We start from the raw sequence: 13,747 nt of genomic DNA, 5'->3' as shown, positions 1-13,747 counted from the left end.
ACATCATAAAGTAATCACGTACAATACAGGCAGAATTACTGTCGGGTTCACTAGAGTAGTTACATTTTTCATTTTTATTCTACATATTGGATATCATGGGCGGTACAGTGGTAATCGTGTGTGGCTCATAGTTCTGTGATCGAGGGTTCAATCCCAGGTTCGGAATTTTACAAAACGACAACATTGGGGAATCTGTGAAGGAAATTTCGTGCGATTTCCGGACGCTTTGCACGATCCACCCACGGCTCACGATCGGCGTACTACAGATCGTAAAGCGTTCCGCCGATCGAAAATGGCAGACGAACGTGTCACAAGCCAAAAGATCAAAAACACACCGAAATGGAACAAATGGCACTTCAGTTGTCGCACGGCGACGTGGGCGGAACAAAGCAGAAATGGTGACGCGCCATTAAGCGGGTCAGGCGAAACCAGGTCAAGCTCGCTGACGCTCATGACTTCCTGCGCCGAGCGTCGAGCCGCTACTTTACTGGTTGCAGAACACGTTCGACCCCTTCACCGACCGTCCCCTTAATACTCGCCCGTGGAATTTTCTAGCCTGCACACATCAGAAAAAGGAAGGCCCCCAAGCGAGAGAAAAAAAACCTTTGACTGGAAGTGAGCCGCGAACCGCGAAAAGTCCCCCGCCGTCCTTTCATCCCAAAGTACGATGAGACAGATCAAAGGCAGATCTTGACCTAGAATCTTTCAGGTCAGGCCAAGGCGGCCACGACATGGCCCGACGGGGATAAAGGCCCCCGCGAGGGTGCGACTCTTATCTTCGGCGTACCTCCTGAACCTCGGCCAGAATGTTTCCTTCGACCTGCTGCGTCGTCTCAACGGTGAGTATCGGCCTCAGAGCCTCAACGATTGGTCACCGTGGGATTGCGGTTGGTTTGTTTGTCCGTCGCCTTGCAGTTTAATTTAGTGGCTGTGATCTGAGGTGTCTTAAGGTTTCTTCTCGTTTCCCCCGGGACGTGCTTTAGAATGTTTATTAAGTCTTTGTCAAGTCCTTTGAGACGCCTACTTTGAATCATTAATATTTGTTATCGAATATCTTTTGGGGGTCAAGACAGACTTGGATTGATTCTTTTGGAATACAAAGAAGAATGAAGGGGTTTCCACTATTTAATCCATCTGTTATGCTATCGTTCAACTATTTCGAATGGCAAATTGTTGTCAAACGACTTTTTCCAGTGGTTATTATTTGAGCTCATGACAGCTTTCAGTTGGGTAAAGTAAGACTATGAAGGGACTGATTCCGTCAGGTCTGTAATCTCTGACAGAATGACTACGGTATGGGGAAATATATATACGTACATATTATATAAAGCCACAAAAAAACCCTTGATAATCTGTTCAACTGTCGAGTTGGCGGAAAGGGATTCTTTCCTTACCTGGGTTGACGAGGTCTTGCCGCGAGTCCAATCGGGTCGTGGTGGAGGACCCTGGTTGCGACTCGTGAGTAGTAGTGTTTCTTCGTCCTTATTCTGAAGGCAAGTCGGCAGTGACTCGAGTGGTTTGAGGAACCGCCATGCGTCGGTAGCTCCCCCTCGAACCCTCACGGTTTCATTTTCTGTTTGAATAACACACACGGGTAAGTATGACTACGTACATTAGCAATCAGGTAGCAAATCATAGAATGGTGATAGTATATGAATATACTCACAGGTGATTTTACTAAAACTGGCTTCTCCATCTTACATTGCTGGCATTATTTTAGCATCTACCTTGCACGCCCTTATCTAACCTATCTTCCCTCCTTTTTATCCTTCTGTTCCACACCTCGTTTACTCTTGAATACAAGATTGAGATAGCACCTCTACATTGCTAGGTTGCAGGTCCTCGGGTTTGATAGCCAAAATCAGCGGCAATGATCTTTAACGACCACAACTATGTATTATCGAGACGCTCAAGACGATAACGACGAGCGGTCTGATTCTGATGGCTCCAGGTGGCGTGGGCGATAACGATGATGATGATGTCGGCAAGCGCGGCCATCTTGAAAGCGGACAACCAAACCGGAGCTGCTGTGAAGTCGGCGTTGGAAACGGTGACCCTGGAATTGGACCCCGGACTCTTGTATCCGTCCCAGACTGTCCAGCAACTGCAAAACCGCTCCATCTCACCCTGGACCTACGAGTAGGAACAGCATCCACACACATACACACAGCGGGCACGCTTGTAACACGTCCGTACATGGCGTCATTCAGCAGGTGGCAGGACGCGGCCATCTTTCCGCCAGTGTCGGAGGCCCGCTGCGTCTTGGTGGGCTGCTTGGACCACCACGGCGGCGAGGACGCCGGGCTCCGATCCCGGCCCATCTTGCACCAGGTGACGCTGCTACGCCGCGTGGAGTCGCCGGGGGGACGCCGGCGCTACCGCCTGGAACCCCGCCTAGTAGCGGTGGGCTGCACGTGTGTCCGAGACGCAGTCCGACCGTCGCGAGGATAAGCTGCTCTCGTCTCCCGTGTAACGTGTTCAATAAAGTGTTTTTATTGTGTGATGCCGACGAGCCGTCTTTTCATTTCCAAAGGGTCGGTTTGTTGGGGGATGGTCGCTTGGGATGACCTTTGTGCAAGAAGGTCGCACAAAAAAAACGTCCGATTTCTAGATAAATAAATAAATACACAATAGGTATAATGGTCACATGAATTTTGGACATTTCCTCACCCATTTCCTAATAAATAAATAAAAAATAGATCTAATAACCAGATTTACTGATGATTATGTCATTGCAAAGCACTTACAAAAACGTGTTTGGCAGTTCCACGCTTTAAAAGATGAGAGAGCTGGCTTATTTTCATCAGAGGTTGATTTTTGTTGTACAAAAGCCATTCCCAAATGGTATGTTTAAAAAGCTCATTTTGTCCCAATTTGTTTCCAATGGCGACAAAAAAATAGAGAAAAACTAAATAGTTTTCTGACATTTGGTATTATCATAGAAGCGAATATTTCTGTTTTGGCGCCTGGAAATTCAAGTCGACACCTTCAGCAGAAAAATGGCACTTTTTCTTTTTATTGAAAATGCAAAACGGCCATCTTTGAAGCCGTCAAACAAAAACAATCGCGTGCTCTATTCACAAAGCGTCTGATTTTGGGGCAACTAAGGCTAGATTCGTTAAAATTTCCAAAGTTGTAACTCTGGCAAAACGGTTCAAATATAATAGAAGGGCTGGAAAAACCTAATTGGAACTCGGGATGCCCCCGATGCAGATTTTCTTACTCCCAATTTCTTTCAAAATCTTTTCCCGATACCTACATTTTTATACCAGCAAAAATAATGCTAAAATAATAAAAGTAATTCTCTGTTTACAAATAGTACAAGATTCTCTTCTACGATCATTAGCTTTGACACAACAGAAGTCTCACTCAGTGGACATATTTGTAGGTAGAAATCAGTGGTATTGATTCACAACAGCCAAAAAGTACCATGGGACTGGATCAGATCCAATCTTGTGACCAAAACCGACACTCCAAAAATAGTTGTGCGGGGCGCCAATACCGATAATGAGTATCTCGAACGGGACACCACTTGGAGGAAGACACATTTGCTGCTCTAACACACTGAGTCGTCTTACTCGCGAGGCCTGAAAATGATCCCAGAGCTGCACAATGTGGGCCACCGTTATCGAAAAGTCAGTCCGAAGACCTAATTGTTCTCTACGAATGTGAAACGGGTCCAAAGAGAGGCGTCATTCTTCAACAGAACATTGCGGCGACGTCCTCACCGTCCGTCACGGATAAAGCCGGCTAACCCTTGCCGGCCCCCCTTTTGGATACTCTCCCCGAGCGGCTTCCAACGAAGGCGGGGCCCACCCATCAGGAAACCTGCCAGATCAAACACGCATCAGCCATGCGTTCGGACTATTTTGGCTCTCTGTCTAAAATTTACCGTATTTACCTGCATATAAGCCGCAGCCTTAAAATTGTTGAATTTTACAATTTCTCACGTATATTTTATGCAACCTAAGCTTTTTTTCTTGAATTTCCTTCATAGATGGACGGCAAAATACATTGTTTAGCGTTTTATCTGTTTATCTTTTCTCTATTTTGAAATAAATGACCACATTGTCTTGCGTCTTTTGTCTTTGTCACCTTGCAGTTTTGTGCATGTCGTCCTTTTATCGTGTGCGGTCGTTTGGTCGCGGTCTTTTGGTCGCCCGGACCCAAACAACGGGGCGACCAAAAGACCGGCGACAAAACAAGGTAAAACAACACGGTCTACGCATCAATAAAAGCCAACAATGGCCCTGAGCAGTTTCACTGAGCCGACGTGTGAGTGTATAAGAGTTTGTATGTACATACGTTGTCCCTTTAAGAAGCTACGTCAGTCAGGGTCCTAACAAGTTCTCCAACAAAAAACAATAAAAGTCCGGGAAATTTGGAGCTTTTCTTTAGCCTAATAATTACTAGGGCATTATGTATGACTAAATAGTAATTCACAGTTTGTATTTAGGAAATTTGAGCAACGATTTAAATGGTAATTATCAATAACCTTCCGGGCGACCAAAAGACCGGCGACCAAACGACCGAGTACCGTCCTTTTATACACATATAGGCCATACCCTCGATTCAGTCATAAAAAAATTTGTCCGACAAATGCGGCTTATATGCGAGAAAATACGGTAACCTTCGCCTCGCCTAGACTTTTTAACCTAACCTCAAACTTTCTACAGTGTCTACATCAGTGACAAAGGAAGCAAAAAAAAAATGAAACGAACCTCCGTTAAGTTCCAGGCGTCTTTGTCCATCCGCTCGTCGACCACGGGGGGCTGCTCTTCCCTCGTTTCCAAAAGTTCCGGAAGCTCCGCCTGCTGATAGCGAAACGAGACATGCGGTCAAGGGGCGGTTCCAAGCATCCCAGCCATAATTTGATGGGTAAAGGCAGAACGTACCCCAATCGGCCGGCGGGCGGATTCCGCCGCGTCTCGAGCGGGACCTCCGTCAAAGCCAGGCGGATCCAAGACCACCCGGAAGGCCAGGCCACCAGGATGCTCCAGGGCCTCCATGTGGGGGATGGCGCCCAGCTTCAGGTCCACCGTGCCTGCGGAGGGACAGACCGCAAAAATAAATACATAAAAGGTCTCTCCCGAGTCACAAATCGGCATCCCCTCGACCTCCGAACTAACCTTCCTTCTCGGCGCCAGCGTCGGTGTCTCTTCCGACGATGCAGGAGCACAGGAGAGACACTAGGGGGAGTTTTTGCAGCTTTTCTCTTAGGGCTGAAAGGAAAAGATATCAACACGCGCATCCCAGTGACCAATCGACGGACGGGGCAAACTCACCTGCCGACATTGTGGTCCTGCCGGGACTTAAAGTAGAAGTAGAGTACGTCCGATGAATCTAAGTTAGTGGAGACCTGTGAAAAAATAATAATTGGACCCTTAAAATGGATGCTGGAAGACATATTTTAACACTTACATTATATTAGATCAGTCCATGTCTGTTTTTTGTAGATCCCCCTCGCCCAACCGTACCCCTTTACACCCGCCAACCGGGGCCCCTTAAAGCCCTTAGCACGCTCCCGAAGCTCCGCCCCTGGATGTAAACTAGGGTGGCATGGAAATTAATTTTACGACAATACTCCATCAGGTCTTCAGACTAGGATTTTATAAAGTCTTTGACAATGCTGTTGGATCGGAGGGACTATAAATATGCTGATATGATATCAAAATTGAACACATTCGGTTTCAATTTTGATTTTATGGAGAATCGAACGCTTCTTTTAGAACAAAACGCTGTATATATCTAAGAGATGACCGCATCGGGGATGTTTCAAGCAATTTGATTGGCTGCTATGTAAAATTCTTGACCCCCATTCTACCTTTGTACTATCGACGCTCCAACGACGTACTTTTCTGAATTTGCTCTCCGACACATGAGTTACTCAACTTTTGTTTTTCATTCCCGAAAAGTACTTTAATAAATTTGCACGAGTTTTTTTTCACGATTTCAAGTCACGTCTGATACGAGATCTTACCGGAGTGTCATGAAATTGCCGACACGTGTGAAAGCGAGGAAATGATCAGTCAAAGGAAGAAAAGGGGGAATGAGGGAAGAAGAAAAACTGGAAAGAAATAAAGAAGAAAACAAAAGAGAGGCTCGCTCACTTACCCGACGGGCAGCTAGTTACGTGGGATGTCGTGCTTCGTGTAGAAGAGGAGGATGACGTCGCCTCCGCTGCAGTCGCGCCATGACATCATTTACAAGAGCTGTGATTGGTCGTCGTCGGTCAGGTGGGCGTTGCTCAGCGCAGCCAAATGATGTCATCCGGCGCCGAAATCTGCTGTTGCCAGGAGAATAAAAAGTGCCCCCCCACACAATCCGTTTCAACAGCATTGACGGCTTGCGTTCTTTTTTTTTAATTTTACTTTATTTTGGGTTTAATGAGTACGGTACGGAAGCTTACTACATTCACGAGTTTTCAAAAATAATTTAACCCCCCCCAAAAATACATTAATTAGAAAAAGGGCCAGTTTTTTTTAAATGCAATAAGCTACTTCTTGTTTTCGCAAAATAAACTAGTATTAATGTGCACTAGTGAGATAAAAAAATAATTCTAATTTGTTTCTGAAAATTGTCTCTATTTATGAATGAAAACCCCCATTTCAATCTCCAGTGACAACATACCCGCAATGGAGACGGTTCTATCTCACAATCTGTTAAAGTGTGTTTAATTAACGATAACAATGACAGTTTAAGAAAGAAAAAGTTCATTTAAAAAGAAAAAAAGGAATTTCAAATACGAACCAAAACATTGAGGTTCGCGGTCATAAATTTTGAGACATGTTGATGGACAAGTCAAATGACCTTTGGCCCACTAAATGAGTGATAATTTCAGTTTCATTATCTTTAAATAGTTTTCCAGATCTGTTTATTTATTATGCATTTTTATTGTGCATTATTCTTCTTTGAACACTTCTCGAACAAAGTGACAACATTTGGAAAACATTCTTATGGCTTTACTAAGAAGAAAATACTTACATGGAGATGCTATTTGCTAATCTGGCAAACCAGCAGAAACACGGAACTGGCATTTAGAAACATTACCATGAGCAGTTTTTCCACAGGTCTTTTGTAATCCATCATCCTGGAGCCCGGTGTCACAATCTGTAGATTCTGAGGGGGAGGGAGGCAGGGTACCGGCCGACGTAGCTGTCAAAAAGAGCTTCTGAGAAGGTGCAGCGCAAATAGTTTGGGTAATCCTGACAATTCCTTTATTTTCACAACAATGGGTGCTTCTTTGGATTGGTTTCCTGTCCTGTGCTGCAACGAGGCACACGCCCGTAAAAAAAGAAATCCAATCGCGGAGGCTAACAACAAAAAACTAAGAAAAGAAAGCTGAGGGGGAAAATGGCCTTTTGCCTGTCAACGTCAAACAAGTTACGGCAAGTCAGTCTTGCGGTTTCGGACCTGGACCACTTGACGACGCTCGCGGAGGAAATTTCCAAAGGCGGTCTTCTCCTTGCTCTCCTCCGTTTCTGGAAACAAACGCAAAGTGGGAAACACCTTTGGTGTGTCTTTCCTTGAGTGGTCGGTTCAAGCCAAGTGCTACTTTAAAAGCTTCTAATTTTAGAATGGAAAAAAAATAAACAGACGACCACTGACATCGCTATGGAGGCCACGCCCGTTGCAACTTACTTTGGTGGTCCACGTCGTCCGTGTCATCCTCGTCGTCGTTTTCCTCGTCGGTGTTTATGGTGCCCCGGGTCATGATGAGATTGCTGGGCCCGCCCTCCTCAACTTTTTCTGCATATGACCAAAAGCAAAAAGTTGTTCACCAGATGGCCCGAATGGCGAAATTCCCGTCGTGGCGCCTTAAAACGAGCCGACTACATTTAGGGCGTCGCTTCCGAAAGAAATGCTTTCTTTGCTCACCCGCGACAGAAGGTGGCGTGACGCGGACGGCGCCGAGATCGTTGCTCAGCCGCTCCAGCTGCTCTCGCCGCTTTCGACTTTCTGCCTCCGCCTGAAAGACGGCGGGAAAACTGTCGACTCCGAAGACGCCGGCTGGGGCGGGTCACGGCGACCGCGGACACTCACCAGTTGCCGGCGTAGTCGTTGGTATTCAGGTTGATAATCCCTGAGGAGCAAAAGCGCACGTGTCGGATGGACATGCCGCATCTCGTGCACACAACGCCCATAGGCAATGGCACCCCTTCTCAGAATAAAACTTCATTACCCACAATCAATATGTGGGTAGGCTGTTGCATTTCCTGTTTTCGCCCTAGCCTGTTAGCTCCCGTTGGCGGAGCGATCGTTAATTCAAGACTAGTACTTCTCGTTGGCAAGTGGTCGTGTGTTATCCTATTGTGAGGACATTTGTGTGCATCATTTTCTGAATATTTTGAAGGGAATACAACAGCAAACAGTCCATCGATAGCTAACGTGAGGGTGGAGGCGTGGCAAACAACTAACCCGGCCAGAACAAAGGTAAAAAAATAAATAAAACAAAATTAGAATTCAGTTTTGTGTAAAGTTACATTAAACGTATGTTTGAGTGTGTCTGTATATATTAATCCAAGTTAATCTAAATGCATTTGTTCGGTTAAGAGTGCATTGTCGTGGAAAGTCCCCCGAAGAATTGGAGCAATCACAGGAAACCATTCTCACCTTTGGTACTCTTCTGCAGCGTCCTGTAACTTGACCAGCAGGTCGTCCATTCCGCGACCCGTCACCGAAGACACGCCCACCACCTGAAACAGCGTGGCAAAGTTAAGCTACGTTCTCAACGGCACCAACGACGGATTCGGCGGGGGCGGAAACGGCTAAACGAGACTCGCCCTCAGGTCGGAGTAAAACTCGTCCAGGACCAGACTCATGGATCGAGTCAGGTTGCTGACGTAGGACTGCTCGTGATTCAGGGCGTCCTGGAAAGCTTCAAAGTCGTTCATCCACTCCACGGCGAAGCTTTCCTCGATGATGTCCGTCTGTAACGAGAGACGGCGGGTCCGCAAACGTGCCAGAAAGGCGGAAGGGGGTGCGGCCTCACTTTATTCATCACCAAGATGAAGGGCAGTTTGGTCTTGTAGAGAATACTGAAAGGAAAAGCGGGCAAGCTGGGGAAAAAAAGCCGGGGCGGAGGGCGCGCTTGCGTCCGCCTACCTGCAGGCGTACAGCATGTTGGACATGAAAGTGACGGGATTGACGCTGCGAGGCGTGTCCACCACGTAGATCGCCACGCAGGGGAAGGACGACGCCTGGCGAGTAGAAGCACGCGTTAGCGTGTCGCTCGAGCGCGGGCGGGCAAGCGTGGCGGCAACTGACTAGGGCTTCCGTGATGATGCTGCCAGACGCCGACCACGTGAACACTTCGATCTGACCTGGCGTGTCGATGAGGACATATCTGGGGACGGAGGGCGAGTATTCTGAGACTATTTTCACTTGAATACTTGAGTGGAGCGTCAAAATGCCGACCTGTGATCGTGCTGCTTTTTTTCCAGGAATCGCATCACCTGCAACACAAAATTTGGCTGTGAATAATAGCAGTGTTTGCAATTGAACTAATGTCTGAGCGAATATTCCCGACACGCAAAAGAGGAAACTTGGCACAAAATGCGGCCACCTGATCGAAACGAGTGGCGAATAGGTTGAGCGAAGTGACGATGGCGCCGTTGGGTCCCAAGCCGTACTGTTTCATTACTTCTTTGTAGTTGACCGTGTCCCGGACGTCTGCCAGAAAGGGACGTTGCTCAGCTCAGGCACGGTCCGGACGAGGCGGCGATCCTTACCGATGTTTGCGGGGAAGGGGATGTCGTGCACGGCGGGGTCCAAGTTGATGAGGTACGGGGGTTGTCCGAGAGTGTGAAGGTGAGCCGTCAATCTCTGTGCAAAAACGACAAAAATACATTAAGAAATTGCCTCGTAGTTTATCGAGTATTGTGGCTATTTTCTCACAAAAAAATGAACCACAACGACAATCGCTTTCCAAAATTTGAACATCTGTTAGTTAGTACAGTACAATATGCTAACCGTAGATTAGCTAGCACAGACTCTCGGCTATACCGCGTAGTGATGTCCCACTCCAATGCACGATATAATAATCGATATTCAATATATAGTAATCTTTTTGAGTATCAAATCGTATCCGATTCATTAAGTCGTATGTTTTCAGGACCATCGTTTTTCGGTCGCCATACAATGGTGGCTCCCTCCTGTGGTCATTCTCATAGAATGCAGGCGGAGAAAAATACTTTGTTTGAGCTTCTCTCTTAAGGCTTCTAAAATATATCTTTAATTGCGCCACCATGGAAGTTCTGCTGGGGTGAGAAGCTACGCGATTGTATTTCAAGAAATGAGACAAAGCCATAGTTTGACGCTTCTTGTGTTAGCTAGCACGAGCGTGCTAACGCGAGCCGTGTTTTTCTTTTACCTGAACAAAGGTGGTCTTTCCGGATCCAGCCATGCCGAGTACGAGTAAACAAACAGCTTTCTGGCCGTCACCTGTCTCCTCCTTCTCCTCAATTTTTGCCTCCATTTCCTCGGCGACGACTTCGCCTGCCTCCGCCATCCTTCGGCGTGTGTCAAGTACAAGTTCCGGCTTCTGTGTCGAAAGCTGCTGCTGCGCCTGCGCGTTTGAAAACTTCTCCATGCGCATGCGCAGCTGGCGGCCCTCTTAGAAGGCGAAAAGTTAGTCGGTAGCGTTCGTGCTCGCGGCCATCTTGAAGCAGTGGACCTCTAAATCCTAGTGGACACTATTGAAGGCAATTTAAGGCGAGTGATTTTCGCCGCCTAAATACTCCACCAGAACTATGTCAAAAGCGTTGGGTTATAACCAACATAGGTATGATTCATACTGCAAGTTGAAAAATATATATTATATTGAAGTATGCAAGTACTACTTTTTAGACCCTGGGTAATAAGCAAAGCAAACAAAGCAAAGGCATATAAATAAATCCAAAATCAAATCAAATACATCATTAAAAACGTTTAAAGTAAATATATTTTAAAAATGAATAATTAGCTAATTTCCCGAGTGTTTTGCCCTTGGAGTTTATGTTTTATTTTTGCTTTTTATGACCTAAATCAGGGGTGTCAGACTCAGGTTGGTTCGCGGGCCGCGTTAACGTCAACTCGATTTCATGTGGGCCGGAACATTTTAGATATAATATTTAGATTTTTTTTATAACTGGATTAAAAGCCCTTAATATTCAGTTTTTTATAGATCTCAAACAATGCTTATTTTAGCTTTTTATATATATTTTTAGATTTTACAAAATGATTTTTGAACTAAAAACACAGAAAAAATTGATTAAAAAAAATTACAATTATTGATTTAAAAGGGAGAAAATCAGGAAATTTAATATACATCTATACTTTTCATTTTAATTTGATCCTAAAACAGAAAGTCAGCACTCATGATTTACTTTCCCGGGCCACACAAAATGATGCGGCGGGCCAGATTTGGCCCCCGAGCCGCCACTTTGACATTTGTGACCTAAATGAAGCCAGCCAAATAGCTCATATGTAGGCTTTTGCCCAGGAAAACAGGTGACTGCATCCTGAACCTTTGCAATTAAATCTGTCTATATACATATATGGTAAGGTATACATCAATTCATACATTGAGTACATACATACGGTACATAGGTACGTATATGCATACGTACATAGATAAGGCAAGTTGTACCTAAGTCTTGTAATAGGAAGGATATCACTTATTGGTCATTTTGTGACAGTCTTTCATTACAAAAAATTAGGTCCCCCGATGGGGTCTGTCACGGAATCAAACCCTGCGTGTGTATCGATCGGAAGTCGTGCTTCCCAGAGAATCCAAAAGACAATGCAAGGATTTTCTGGCTCGTGCCACGTTCGCCTGCCGAGCGATCTTATTATCCACCCGCTATCCTAATCCGCCTGGATGCCAGGTAATTCCACACGCCGCCACTCAATTAAAACTGCGCCACCCGAGATTTATGTCGCTCCGGCTGCTCGTCAGCAGAGCGCCGCCCGGGTCGGTCTTCCTGATGCGGCGTTTCTGCGGCTCAATTAAGACACGAGCGATGATCAGATTCTCTAATGAGTCTTTGTTCCCCTTCAACTATGGGAGAGCCGCCGCACTCATTAGCTACGAAATTAACTTTGGCAAGTGATGTGACAGGGTGACACGCGTGCACTCACGCTCACCCTTTCTTTGTCGACCTTGTGCGGCCTTCGTGTGTCAACTGCTTACATTGTCACTTGAGTCCGAACCATTTACCGTCAATGTGGGAAGCAACGAGGGGCTCGGAAAGAAACCGATGAATACCGACCGCAAGAAAATGTGCCACGTTATATATTTTACCACCATTCACTTGTAGGTCCTTCTCGTTGAGGATGATACGCGACCTCTGATTGGTTCGGGTCGGCTATAGTTTGAAAAACGGAGAGAGCGGATGGTCGCCGTCGGCAAATGAGAAGATAACTTCTACTCAATTGACATTACCCCAGAGGTCGTTATGCTAATTAGTCGGCATCCATTAGCGCCCTGCTCATTTATACCCATTTGAGAAGCGACCCGGACGTGAAATTGTTTAACATGATGGAAAATCCTTGTGTCAGGTGAAGTTCATTAGCCACCGGACTGGAAACGGAACAAAGGGAGCTTCGCCAGCACTAAAAGTGCCAACATCGTAGCGGAGTTCAAATTTCACAAAAGTGAAAGACAGCAGGCGCTCAAAAACAAGGTTGTTTTGGAGCGTCGTCTTCTTCTTCCCGAGGCGCGAGACGGCGTCTGCAAATCCCACTCAAACAAACGTGTGTGCCGAAAGCTGTCGATGGGATTAACGTGCGCGGAGCAGAATTATTGTCGGTCCCCTCGTGCTGTTTTTTTCAACCCGCGCATCAATATTCATGGCCAATGACTAAACTTTCTGCATTAGCGTGCCAACTTTTCCTTTGCGCGCCTAACACACGTACCGATAACCAGGCTTTCCCTTCGCTCACCAAGATTTGAGTAGAAACTTTCAGCTTTCCGACCAGAAAAACCCGCATCGAAAAAAATCACTTAATTTCTTTGAAAAGCCTTTGCGACAGAAACAAAAGACCTCACTCGGCATTGAGTTCGGAGGGAGGGCAGCTGAAACGCGAATCATCTATAATCCTTATGCAGTGTGATTTATGGGTTTGTGTGTGTGTATGTTAAGATTCTCTCGCTACATTTGTCCAAACCGTGCAACGTAGAGAGTTGATTTTTTTTTATGGTGGCCAGAAACGACTGTCGGATCCTAATAGACAAATTTCTTCACCTTCTCTAAGTGTGTAAACTCAATCTTTTATTTGTTAAACACCCATTTTTCAAAAGAGAATTCTTTTTAATAGCGCAACAATTGTCTTTTGGTTCTAAACAAGCAGGTGGGACTGGCGAAGCAGAGATGCGCAAGTCTATTATCTTTTCAATATCAAAGGAACAACTTAAGAAGCAACTCTGACAGGTCATTTATGTTAAACGAAGCTGTCGGCAGGCACACTTCAGATCCTGATCAGAGCCTAATCATCCCTATTTTCCAATAATTAGGAACACACATTTTTTCCCGGCATGTAAGCCACCGTCATTGACAAGAAACAAAGGCTTGAAATATTTCCGTCCGTGAATATCATATTTCTGAATGAACGTGGGGCACTTCCTGAATATCCCATTTTTTAGATGGACTTGTAAGACTATAAAGTTGGGGATGAGAGACAGACAGCTCTCAGAATTTTTAAATATGACCAAGTTCTACCGAACGTGCGCGTGCATAAACAAGGTGTCTTTGATGTCAACTCCTCC

General features: G+C 45.7%; 3 protein-coding genes across 5 annotated transcripts; 1 reads left to right on the top strand and 2 right to left on the bottom strand.

The window, feature by feature from the left end:
- The first annotated feature begins 37 nt into the window (after window positions 1–37).
- il17a/f1 (interleukin 17a/f1) lies at window positions 38–2,501 on the top strand. Its single transcript, XM_077593293.1, has 3 exons — window positions 38–839; window positions 1,952–2,139; window positions 2,211–2,501. Exons 1-3 carry the CDS (start codon window positions 807–809, stop codon window positions 2,449–2,451), a joined length of 462 nt encoding a protein of 153 aa, XP_077449419.1. The 5' UTR covers window positions 38–806; the 3' UTR covers window positions 2,452–2,501.
- A 501-nt stretch (window positions 2,502–3,002) lies between these two features.
- LOC144066745 (stathmin-4-like) lies at window positions 3,003–6,297 on the bottom strand. 3 transcript variants are annotated; one of them, XM_077590031.1, is made up of 6 exons: window positions 6,115–6,297; window positions 5,286–5,359; window positions 5,130–5,222; window positions 4,896–5,044; window positions 4,722–4,814; window positions 3,003–3,828 (listed from the first exon to the last, which is right to left on the bottom strand). In XM_077590031.1, exons 2-6 carry the CDS (start codon window positions 5,293–5,295, stop codon window positions 3,820–3,822), a joined length of 354 nt encoding a protein of 117 aa, XP_077446157.1. In that variant the 5' UTR covers window positions 5,296–5,359; window positions 6,115–6,297; the 3' UTR covers window positions 3,003–3,819. The 3 variants fall into 3 exon arrangements, with proteins under 3 accessions (XP_077446157.1, XP_077446176.1, XP_077446168.1); XM_077590050.1 differs by having other exon boundaries at window positions 4,722–4,811; window positions 6,115–6,293; XM_077590042.1 differs by having other exon boundaries at window positions 5,981–6,115.
- Window positions 6,298–7,194: 897 nt separating this feature from the next.
- gpn1 (GPN-loop GTPase 1) lies at window positions 7,195–10,560 on the bottom strand. Its single transcript, XM_077595065.1, has 13 exons — window positions 10,373–10,560; window positions 9,732–9,825; window positions 9,566–9,672; window positions 9,418–9,455; window positions 9,268–9,346; window positions 9,106–9,200; window positions 8,993–9,038; window positions 8,784–8,930; window positions 8,614–8,696; window positions 8,044–8,083; window positions 7,879–7,969; window positions 7,642–7,749; window positions 7,195–7,481 (listed from the first exon to the last, which is right to left on the bottom strand). The coding sequence occupies exons 1-13, from the start codon at window positions 10,508–10,510 to the stop codon at window positions 7,384–7,386; spliced, it is 1,164 nt and encodes a 387-aa protein (XP_077451191.1). The 5' UTR covers window positions 10,511–10,560; the 3' UTR covers window positions 7,195–7,383.
- Window positions 10,561–13,747: the final 3,187 nt, after the last annotated feature.

Source organism: Stigmatopora argus, chromosome 2 (genome assembly GCF_051989625.1).
Source record: "Stigmatopora argus isolate UIUO_Sarg chromosome 2, RoL_Sarg_1.0, whole genome shotgun sequence".
Taxonomy (NCBI): Eukaryota; Metazoa; Chordata; class Actinopteri; order Syngnathiformes; family Syngnathidae; genus Stigmatopora; species Stigmatopora argus.
This window is presented reverse-complemented; position numbering and strand designations above follow the sequence as displayed.

Bases quoted from the DNA above. Each gene is read 5' to 3' on its own strand.
- il17a/f1 (XM_077593293.1), top strand. From the start codon at position 807: ATGTTTCCTTCGACCTGCTGCGTCGTCTCAACG. The intron at 840-1,951 runs GTGAGTATCGGC...TGATGGCTCCAG, and splicing joins CCTGCTGCGTCGTCTCAACG to GTGGCGTGGGCGATAACGAT. The intron at 2,140-2,210 runs GTAGGAACAGCA...GGCGTCATTCAG, and splicing joins ATCTCACCCTGGACCTACGA to CAGGTGGCAGGACGCGGCCA.
- gpn1 (XM_077595065.1), bottom strand. From the start codon at position 10,510: ATGGCGGAGGCAGGCGAAGTCGTCGCCGAGGAAATGGAGGCAAAAATT. The intron at 9,673-9,731 runs GTAAGGATCGCC...CCTTTCTGGCAG, and splicing joins CCCCTTCCCCGCAAACATCG to ACGTCCGGGACACGGTCAAC. The intron at 8,084-8,613 runs GTGAGAATGGTT...TTTGCTCCTCAG, and splicing joins GCTGCAGAAGAGTACCAAAG to GGATTATCAACCTGAATACC.
- LOC144066745 (XM_077590031.1), bottom strand. The intron at 5,045-5,129 runs GTTAGTTCGGAG...GTCCCTCCGCAG, and splicing joins CGCTGGCGCCGAGAAGGAAG to GCACGGTGGACCTGAAGCTG. The intron at 4,815-4,895 runs GTACGTTCTGCC...TTTCGCTATCAG, and splicing joins CCGCCCGCCGGCCGATTGGG to CAGGCGGAGCTTCCGGAACT.